Raw genomic sequence first — 11,541 nt, 5'->3', positions numbered from 1 at the left:
ATGTAAATCAATTCACTGTTTTTTTTTTTTTTTTTGAGATGGAGTCTCGCTCTGTCGCCCAGGCTGGAGTGCAGTGGCAGGATCTCAGCTCACTGCAAGCTCTGCCTCCCGGGTTCACGCCACTCTCCTGCCTCAGCCTCCCAAGTAGCTGAGACTACAGGCGCCTGCCACCTCGCCCGGCTAGTATTTTTGTATTTTTTAGTAGAGACGTTTCACCGTGTTAGCCAGGATGGTCTCGATCTTCTGACCTAGTGATCCGCCCATCTCGGCCTCCCAAAGTGCTGGGATTACAGGCTTGAGCCACCGTGCCCGGCCACACTTTTGCTTTTTAACAAAACTTAAATAAATGAGCTATTTGAGGACAGTTCTGGAAATTCTTGCCTCGATTTTTCTCCAGCAAGATTTTAGATATGTAGTTCACGTCAATGTTAATATATGAATAATTATTTTCTTATTTATTGGACTTCTAGTTCTCTTTCATGATCCATCTCTTAGTGAACTGACTTTCTGATTCATTGAAAGCAAAATGCTAAGAAGGTTTTGTGCAAGTGCAAAATGGTTAATCTTGGGTTTGGTCAACTAGTCTCTGATATTAACTTGTTTAGTTAAGCCAAGATCAAGAAGTATGAGAAAGAACTTGAAATATGAGAATTTGACACATAATATGGGATAAGTAGTCAATATTAGAAATGTGAGACAATAAAAACAAGATATATTCCAAAGCCTAATCCTAAACTTAAATCTACGCTTCATTCAACTCTGAACCTGACCTTGAAACACGGAAGAAGTTACTTTACCTAAGCACACTGGACCAGTGTAAAACCAATGCCAATTTTAGCTGCCTCATACTGCTTAATGTGTATATGTACACATGTATTCTTAAAATGGTGATTCTTAAAATGAAGGCAAGTTCTGAATTCTTTTGAGAATCTAACAGAGGTCCTGATAACTTGCTTCAGAAACACACACGTACAGTAAGTGTTGATCATGTACTATAAATCACAGCATTGTGGATGCAGTGGGATTAGACATGAAGAAAAATTTTAGATTTTCAATAAAGACTCTGGTTACTAATCTTAAGGAATATACTTAGACTCGGAAAGTAAAAGGACAGTGCAGTGACCATATTTGTTCATTCATCTGCCTATTTTCAAATCTAATGATGATGTGCTGGATGCAAATGTGTCCCTAATCTAGGCTATAAATGATAAAAACAAAGATGTTTAAGTTCTAACTTTTGTTAGCAGTATACATCTAATAATTTCCAAGTATTACAAAATACTTGGAAGGAGAGACTTTAATATACCACTATCAAAATCCTATGTACCCAAACCAGCAATGAAATGGCTGGATATATAACGTTACCTTGGGCAAAATTTAAGAAAATAAAGACACAGTAGCTCTACATTTTTTTTTTTTTTTTTTTTTTTTTTTTGAGACGGAGTCTTGCTCTATTGCCCAGGCTGGTGTGCAGTGGCGTGATCTCAGCTCACTGCAACCACTGCCTCCTGGGTTCAAGCGATTCTCCTGCCTCAGCCTCCCAAGTAGTGCCCACCACCATGCCTGGCTAATTTTTGTATTTTTAGTAGACATAGGGTTTCACCATGTTGGCCAGGCTGGTCTCGAACCCCTGATCTCAGATGATCCACCTGCCTCGGCCTCCCAAAGTGCTGGGATTACAGGCATGATCTAAATTCTTTATACCCTTTAAGGACAGGAAACCAGTATCTCTGAAAAGTTTGTGTGTTTTAATACAATTTACATTTCATTTTCCCCCCCACAGTAATCAAAGCAAACATTTTATCATTATTATTCTTGGTATATCAAACTAAATTCCAGGAATGTAAGAAAGTCTGACTTGGAAATATTACATAGAAAAAGGCTGAAATAACACATTACATTTTTTAGTTTTTCCTTGTAAGTATATATTGACATCTACTTATCTGATAGCAGCACTGCTGGTTTTGAGTGAGTTTTGTTTTGTTTTGTTTCCTTCCAGAGGGAATGCAGTATGGCAGTATTTTCTTTGGAACAAATTAAGAAGATAGTAACAAATAACAGAAGAAATACTTCTACACATATATTTTCCGTGGGCAATAGATAAGTATATAATTATGAAAAAATATGCCTCAACTATGCTTTTTAAAATTTCTCAAGGTTTACTGGTTTTTCTTATTAAAATATAATGCACTATCACTACTATCTGTCCCGAGAAAAACAAACCCTGAGGTTTGAGTTTCCACCTTCAGCCAATAGTGATATCAAGAGTAAACTTGGATTGAGGTCAACCTGTTTGAGCCAATAGAGTTTTCTGCAGTATATCGGGTTATTATTACTAATGTATACATATTCTAGGTTATAATCAAGATACTCATGAAATATTTTCTATCAGAGTTTTATATCCCAAACAGGTTCTTTGATGATTTATCATACTACCATAGGAAATTTGAAGAAATAACGAATTGTGTAACAGAAATAGACATGCAATATAGAGGACATAAAAGATACAGCTTGACCCTGGATTTTTCCCTTAGAATAATTCCTTCCATAAATAAGACTTTATTTTTACATATAGATTCTTCCTATAACTGGTCTAGGATCATAAAGTTAATGACGTAGTTGAAAAAATCCAGACCACACATTTCTGTGGTCTTTTGTCACCCTAGACCACACACACAAAAAACATTCTCCAAGTGGATGCTCAGGTCAGATTATGATGCTCTTAAATAAAGAAATGTACTGAAGCTTAGAATGTAAAGTACACAACTATTTGCAGCAGCAATAGTCTTTCAAAATGACTAAAACAAACTTTTAAATATAAGGCATATAAAACAGACTATTGAGGACAGTTTTCCAAACTATATATAGAAACACAGGAAAATATGTGTGGCCTCATAATAAAGTTAAATAAATAGTATTTCTGAGTTCTATAAACACTATAAGAGGTTATAGTTTTATTTGGTTCCCATAAGTTAAAAACTCTGATTGCTTTTACATAAATTCCTCCAAATTCTTAGCTACTCTCAGATTTTTTTTTTTTTTTTTTTGAGATGGATTCTCGCTTTGTTGCCCAGGTTGGAGTGCAGCAGTGCGATCTCGGCTCACTGCAACCTCCGCCTGTCGGGTTCAAGCAATTCTCCTGCCTCAGCCTCCTGAGTAGCTGGGACTACAGGCGCCCGCCACCATGCCCGGCTGATCTTTTGTATTTTTAGTAGAGATGGGGTTTCACCATGTTAGTCAGGCTGGTTGTGAACTCCTGACCTCAGGTGATCCGCCCGCCTTGGCCTCCCAAAGTGTTGGGATTACAGGTGTGAGCCACTGTGCCCGGCCCTCTCAGATTTTTATTAATGTCTTTTCACAAGACACAGAGATTATCTCTAACTTCCTTTCAGAAATGTGCTTTTTCATTGCTTTTAATAAGTACATTTAATTTTCTAGCAATAAACATGACTTAAAATTTAAGGTTCAAGGTAATACTAGAAAAAGGTAGACACTGAACTATCTGCTTTTCTACATCCCCATATTTACAAGGCCTAGCATCCACTGTGCTTTCCTCCATATACTCAATCACATTGCCAATAAATAGTAACTGTGGTCCAGGTTACCTATGATAAAGACTCCAAAATTCCTCAAAATTTTACAACACTACAAAGTCATTAATATCTGATATTGATAGGTTATAAGTATTAGTGTTATGCAACCTTTTGCTATTGGAAAAGAAACACAAATCTTTATTTTTGCTATCTAAATTAAATCTAAGCTCCATGATCAATTCTCAAGATAATACCTAAAATGTACATTCCTAAATAAAGGTAAAGCTGTTTAAGGGCTGAACTAGTCCAATATACAATTAAGGGTTATTTATTCCTATTATTTTGTTTGTTTTTGTTTTTTTTTTTGAATCCCTATGTTAAACCCGTGGTTTCTCATGGATTAGATCATAATTTAACATTGTAAAATTTCAGAAACTATTGTGCTAATATTTAGATTTCAGGAAGGAATCAGACTAAATCAATTACCTCCATTCATTGTTAGAACAGAAGATATAATAGCTTACTAACTGATATGAGTTATGAATGTCACTATGACACAAAATTTGCTGTGATTTGCTTATCTGGCTACAAGTGCAGTATTTTTCATGAATGACAACACACAGCATTTCCAACTTGTAACACAAAACTCCAGCTCATAAAGAGTGTATTGTGTGACTTGAAAAAGTCTGATTGTAACTAAGTAACAACCTTTCCCCTGAAAAAACATGAACAAAATCCATTGGGAAATCAGGCACAGACGGTATTGATCGGGTTTTCTTCCTTTCCTCCTGTGGTTTTGTTTCTCAAGACATATAGGTGGTTCCAACAGAAGCCAACACTTGTTACAAAATAACACAGCTATTTTTTTCCTTTTCTTTTTCTTTATCTTTTTCTCGCGGTTCCTTCCGTTTACGTTCACTATTCCCAGATTGTCTTCCACTTGATGGAGAGGCTTGTGCTGGCTGGCCCTGCTTTAAGAAAAATACGCAGGAAAAAATTAATCTAAGGGACTTATTCATGGTTATATAGAAATAAAAATCATAACAGTGGAAGGAATCACTGATGGAAAAAGAAGTTAGCTATTGGTATACAGATTTGTTATATTACGTGATATATGAGCAGTTGCCTCTACCATTCTGGATATAATTAATGCATTCATTATTCTAAATAAATAAAATTTCTTTTTTTTTGAGACAGAGTCTGGCACTGTTGCCCAGGCTGGAGTGCAATGGCATAATCTTGTCTCACTACAACCTCCGCCTCCTGGGTTCAAGAGATTCTCCCGCCTTGGTCTCCCACGTAGCTGGGATTACAGGTGCCTGCCACCACGCCCGGCTAACTTTTTGTATTTTTAGTAGAGATGGGGTTTCACTATGTTGGCCAGGCTGGTCTCGAATTCCTGCCTTCTTGATCCGCCCACCTTGGCATCCCAAAGTCAATATTTCAAACAGTAAATAACATAAGATTATATTGCCTAAAGTCAAATTGAAGACACATTTGTCAAAAGTTTAGAAAATGTTAAAGAAAGTGACACCTTTTGATAAACTATAATAGTTCTTCAAAACCTCACTAAATTCCATAATAAACAGATTTTTTTTTTTTTTTTTTTTTTTTTGAGATGGAGTCTCAGTCTGTTAGACTGGAGTGCAGTGGCATGATCTCAGTTCACTGCAACCTCTGCCTCCTTGGTTCAAGAGATTTTCCTGCCTCAGTCTCCTGAGTAGCTGGGACTACAGGTGCATGCCACCACGCCCAGCTAATTTTTTATATTTTTAGTAGTGACAGGGTTTCATCATATTGGCCAGGCTGGTCTCGAACTCCTGACCTCGAGATCCACCTGTCTTGGCCTCCCAAAGTGCTGGGATTACAAGTGTGAGTCACCACACCCAGCCATAATAAACAGATCTTAAAAGGAGAAAAGAACCCCTGAGAACTGGGAGTGTGGAATGTGAAATAAGACACCTTTTTTGAGTGAAAAGCTAGGCATAACGTGGTAGGATTTAACTATTAAGCTTGGAGTAGTCAATATTTGAGCTAGAAATAGAAATTTTACACTTATTTTAATGGGGACTTCTGTATTTAGTTTTATGAGACTTAAAAGGGCATCTTGCTTTTTTTGTATGCCCAAATCAGAATTTCTTGTATATCTGAATCAAAAGGAACAGTCTAGGCCAGGCACGGTGCCTCACGCCTGTAATCCCAGCACTTTGGGAGGCCGAGGTGGGTGAATCCCTTGAGGTCAAGAGTTTGAGACCAGCCTGGCCAATATGGTGAAACCCCATCTCTACTAAAAATACAAAAATTAGCTGAGCGTGGTGGCACACACCTGTAATCCCAGCTACTTGGGAGGCTGAGGTAGGAGAATTGCTTGAACCCATGAGGTGGAGTTTGCAGAGAGCCAAGATTGCACCACTGCACTCCAGCCTAGGCGTCAGAGTGAGGCTCCATCTGAAAAAAAAAAAAGAACAGCAGTCTGGCATGGTATAAATATAAAAGGAGGGGAATATTTTTAACTTAATGAAATGAGATTTAACATGTAGAATCTCACCATTATATTTTAAGTGCTTTAAACGGTTTACGGAAAGTGAAAAGTAGGGAGATGTCAATCTTTGTTGAATACCTAGTACGTGTTAAACATTGGGCTAAGCCCTAATATTATTTGTTGTTCACAACAAACTTAAGAGTTCTTCTATTTTACAGATAGGGAAAATGAGAATAAGAGAGGCAGAGGATGTCATCCAAGACATTGCAACTAGAAGGAAAGACAGGAGCAGGAAATGCAAATCCACATTTATCTGGATCCAAAGTCTATATTTTTTCTAGTAGTACCTCATACTGCCCTCTAGTTGATAGAAAGGACTTCGTCCAAATTGACTTATTTTCTTGGCAGCTATTATGAATTTCAGAAATAAATTTGAAAATCAGAACCTCAGGAGAAAATATTTTACTAAACGAGATACAAGCTTAGGACAATGTCATAAAACCCATGGGTGCTAAATTCCTAACAAAATGGAAGAGTTAATACCTAATTTAAAATTTTTTATCTCAAGTGAAATTTACTGCTAAAGTGATCATCGCCTTTTTTTTTTTTTTTTTTGAGAAGGAGTCTTGTTCTATCATCCTGACTGGAGTGTAGCGGCGCAATCTCAGCTCACTGCAACCTCTGCCTTCCAGGTTAAGCAATTCTCCTACCTCAGTCTCCTAAGTAGCTGGGATTACAAGTGTTCACCACCACGCCCAGCTAATTTTTATATTTTTAGTAGAGACAGGGTTTTGCCATGTTGGCCAGGCTGGTCTCCAACTCCTGGCCTCAAGCAATCTGCCTGCCTCGGCCTCCCAAAGGGCTGGGATTACAGGTGTGAGCCACTGCACCCAGCTGTGATCATCACATTTAAGACTCAGAACACTAGTTTTTACCTGAGCCTGTGTAGAGGCAGCAGCAGCAGCAGCTGCTGCTTGTTCCTGTTCCTGATAGTATTGAGAAGCCCGTCTGTCCTCTTCCTCTTGGAGTTTCTTTGCTAGTTCCAAATCACTGATTCCTTCTGGGATTTGTTCCCAATTGATCTCTTGGCTCTGCTGTTCTTGTTGTAGAGATAATGCCATAAGATAATCCTAAGAAATTAAATTATAACCATCATTAGCCATGAGATTTTGCCCAAGAATGAATGACTGCAAATATAGATGTTATATCTATAAAGCTGTAAGAATGGCTTTAAAAAAATATGCCACGCCCGGGCAATATAGCAAGACCCTGTCTCTACAAAAAAAGTTTAAAAATCAGCCAGGTGTGGTGATGTGCACCTGTAGTCCTAGCTACTTGGGAGGCTGAGGCAGGAGGATTGTGTCAGCCCAGGAGTTTGAGGTTACAGTGAGTTATGATCTCCTCACTGCACTCCATCCAACACGGCTGACAGAGACCCTGTCTATAAAAATGAATAAAAACAAAAAAAGAAAAAGAAAACAATATAAAATGACAAATAATTAAAATAAAATAAAAACCATTTTTTTTTTTTTTTTTGAGAGGGAGTCTCGCACTGTCGCCCAGGCTGGAGTGCAGTGGCCGGATCTCAGCTCACTGCAAGCTCCGCCTCCCAGGTTTACGCCATTCTCCTGCCTCAGCCTCCCTATAGCTGGGACTACAGGCGCCCGCCACCTCGCCCGGCTATTTTTTTTGTATTTTTTAGTAGAGACGGGGTTTCACTGTGTTAGCCAGGATGGTCTCGATCTCCTGACCGCGTGATCCGCCCGTCTCGGCCTCCCAAAGTGCTGGGATTACAGGCTTGAGCCACCGCGCCCGGCCAAATAAAAACCATTTTATTTTAAATATTAAAATGACAGTTACCTTCCTAAGTATTTCCCTTGGGGAGCTATGAACTTATTTCAGTGATTCTGTCATTGTTCTAAATATTTTTGGAGGCCAGGCGTGGTGGCTCACGCCTGTAATCCCAGCACTTTGGGAGGCCAAGGCAGGTGGATCGCTTGAGCCCAGGAGTTCGAGACCAGCCTGGCCAATATGGTGAAACCCCATCTCTATGAAAAACACAAAAATTAGCCAGGTGTAGTGGTGTACACCTGTAATTCCAGCTACTCGGGAGGCTAAGGCAGGAGAATCACTTGAACCTGGGAGGCAGAGGTTGCAGTGAGCCAAGATCATGCCACTGCACCCCAGCCTGGGCGACACAGCAAGACCCGGTCGCAAAAAAAAAAAAACTGGGGGGAACGTATTTGAAATTGTTTTTGGAAGCCATATATAGGCAGTCAAGAAAGCTAAAAAGAAAACAAAACAAAAAGTAGAGGGGAGCCAGGTGCAACGGCACACACCTATAATCCCAGCACTTTGGGAGGCTGAGGCGGGCAGGCTGCTTGAGCCCAGGAGTTTGAGACCAGCCTGAGCAACATGGCAAAACTCTATTTCTGCAAAAAAGACACAAAAAATTAGCTGGGCATGGTGACACATGCCCGTGGTCACAGCTACATGTAGGGGAGGCTGAGGTGGGAGGATCACTTGAGCCCAGAAAGTTGAGGCTGCAGTGAGCTGTGATCACACCATTGCACTATAGCCGAGGTGACTGAGACCCTGTTTCATGTATAAATAAATAAGTAAATTGGTTTAAAGAATTTTAAAAAGTTCCCTATTTACAAAAGAAACACATGCTTATAGGCAATTCAGACAAAACTGAAAACCATAAATAACAAAATTTAAATCACCATAATATCATTACACAGAGATAACTACTGTTGACAGTAGTTTATTATTATTTTTCTACATTCCCATACAAATTCAAACCAACCCTCTGAAACTACTGCAATGTTTTCTTTTCCATTTAGTGTCCTAAAAGTCTTCTGTTTTAAAAAATAAGAATTTCCCAAGATTATTAAATATTCTTCTAAAAGATCATTTTTAAAGACAACATAGTAGCCATCATATAGTCTTACTCAATTATTTAACCATCTCCTTCCTACTCCCATGTACACACTCAGATTACTTTCTATCAGAAAAAGTGCATTTTGGTCAAGCGTTAACTTAATATCCACTTTATTAAGAGTCAGTGCTGACTAAAATTTGACCAGTCTGTGTACCTCCTCCCCCATCTACCCTCAAAATAAGATAATTTTAAATAATACAGAGGATGGGTAAACGGTTTTTGCCTGTGGCCAGGTGGGGTGGCTCACGCCGTAATCCCAGCACTTTCGGGGGCCAAGGCGGACAGATCACTTGAGCCCAGGAGTTCGAGACCAGTGTGGGTAACATGGCGAAACCCTGCCTCCACTAAAAATACAAAAATTAGCCAGGTGTGGTGGCACATGCCTGTAGTCCCAGTTACTCGGGAGGCTAAGGTGAGAGAATTGCTTGAGCCTAGGAGGTGGAGGTTGCAGTGAGCCAAGATCGCACCACTGTACTCCAGCCTGGGTGACAGAGTGAGACCCTGTCTCAAAAAATAAAAAAGGTTGTTGCCTGTAAAGATCTTGTCATACATATAGCATGACTATCTCATGGATATAAAGATATAAAGAATTTGTCCTTCAAGTTCTTCTGAATTCTTCAAACTCTGCTCTTTACGAAGCCTCATGGTCTTGAATCCACCTCTTCCTTGCTGCTTCCAGATAACAATCTCAGCACCTTATCTGGACTACTGTGACAATCTATTGCTTTGCCTTCATTCCCCTGCTCCAATTTTTTCTTGGCTCACTGCAACCTCCGCCTCCTGGGTTCAAGCGATTCTCCTGCCTCAGTCTCCCGAGTAGCTGAGACTATACAGGTACATGCCACCATTCCCAGCTAATCTTTTGCATTTTTAAAATTAGAGATGGGGTTTCACTATGTTAGCCAGGATGGTCTTGATCTCCTGACCTCGTGATCGGCCCGCCTTGGCCTCCCAAAGTGCTGGGACTATAGGTGTGAGCCACTGCGCCTCGCCTTTTTTTTTTTTTTTTTTTTGAGACAGACTCTTGCTCTGTCACCCAGGTTGGAGTGCAATGGCACGATCTTGGCTCACTGCAACTTCTGCCTCCTGGTTCAAGCGATTCTCTCACCTCAGCCTCCCGAGTAGCTGGGGTTACAGGTGCGCACCACCACACCTGGCTAATCTTTGTATGTTTAGTAGAGACAGGGTTTCGCCATGTTGGCCAGGCTGGTCTTGAACTCCCAATCTCAGGTGATCCACTCACCTCGGCCTCTCAAAGTGCTGGGATTATAGGCGTGAGCCACCATGCCCGGCCCAATATTTTTTATATATAATATAACGCTTAGAAAAATCCCGCACATTTCTCTTAACATTTAAAACACAATACCCGTGTATAGCTTCTGAAGGAAAATGAGCACAATGACTTTCAGAACTGTTTTTCAAAGAAAAGTCCTAGAAAGATGCATATTTGTTTGAATTAAATATTCTTTTGTGTACTTGATACCTGCTCTTCAAATTGCCATTATAGCACTTAACATATAACATGCGTTGGTCAAATATCTGCCTCCCCTACTAGGCTCAGCATCTTTAAGGACAGGACTGAATGATTTATCGTTGTATCCCTAGGACCCAATTATCGTGCCAGGAAAACAACTCCTCACTGAATATTGGCTAACTGAACAGTCTTTGTGCACTTAAATTGTTATGAGTGAAATATATGCCAACTGTTTAATATGACCATATTTTTGCTTCAGTCAGGGAAGAATTCACATCACCATCATGCCTCTAATAATAAACAGACCTGTGGCTCCAAGCCTGCCCACTTATGGCAGGCAAAAATCTCATCTGTCAAAAAAAAAAAAAATCTCATCTGTCTCATTTCTAAATGCAAGTTCTATTCACTAGTGCGTCTCCTGCTATAAATGTCTACTCCTCCTTACCTTGGCCTCTAAGGTTTAGAATATCCACCCATTCTTTATACAGTATATGCTACCTTCCAGATTCTCTCTCCTCTACTTTTTCTAACTAGTCAAAATATAACTCAGATATGTGCTCATCTCTTCATCTTTACCACCCAAGGCTAAGCCATCATCAGCTCTTGCTTGGACTGTTTGTCTCTGCTTAAACCTGTATCCTTCCTATGTATTCTCCAAATAGCAGTCTTTTTTTTTTTTTTTTTTTTTTTTTTTTTGAGACGGAGTCTGGCTCTGTCGCCCAGGCTGGAGTGCAGTGGCCGGATCTCAGCTCACTGCAAGCTCCGCCTCCTGGGTTCACACCATTCTCCGGCCTCAGCCTCCCGAGTAGCTGGGACTACAGGCGCTGCCACCTCGCCCGGCTATTTTTTGTATTTCTTAGTAGAGACGGGGTTTCACCGTGTTAGCCAGGATGGTCTCGATCTCCTGACCTCGTGATCCGCCCATCTCGGCCTCCCAAAGTGCTGGGATTACAGGCTTGAGCCACCGCGCCCGGCCAAGCAGTCTTTTAAAAAGGTAAAGAAGATCCCATCACTTCCATGTTTAATGTTTGACATAGCTTCTCTACTGCAATTAGAATAAAATTCAAACTTCTCACCATAACCTTCACAGTTCAATATGATCTGGCCT

General features: G+C 40.0%; 1 protein-coding gene across 2 annotated transcripts in view; it reads right to left on the bottom strand.

The window, feature by feature from the left end:
* Positions 1–1,729: 1,729 nt before the first annotated feature.
* The window catches only part of MINDY2 (MINDY lysine 48 deubiquitinase 2), an 83,398-nt gene continuing 73,586 nt past the window's right edge, over positions 1,730–11,541 (bottom strand). Inside the window, exons 8-9 of one of the 2 annotated variants that reach the window (XM_025390473.1) lie at positions 6,951–7,145; positions 1,730–4,504 (exon numbers count right to left, since the gene is read on the bottom strand). In XM_025390473.1, the coding sequence (XP_025246258.1) occupies positions 4,376–4,504; positions 6,951–7,145 (324 nt within the window). In that variant the 3' untranslated portion in view covers positions 1,730–4,375. The remainder of the gene's footprint in view (positions 4,505–6,950; positions 7,146–11,541) is intronic. The other variant, XM_025390474.1, reaches the window with a different exon arrangement.

This window comes from Theropithecus gelada, chromosome 7a, assembly GCF_003255815.1.
Source record: "Theropithecus gelada isolate Dixy chromosome 7a, Tgel_1.0, whole genome shotgun sequence".
NCBI lineage: Eukaryota > Metazoa > Chordata > Mammalia > Primates > Cercopithecidae > Theropithecus > Theropithecus gelada.
Note: the sequence above shows the minus strand (reverse complement) of the source record. Positions and strands in the feature narration are given on the sequence as shown.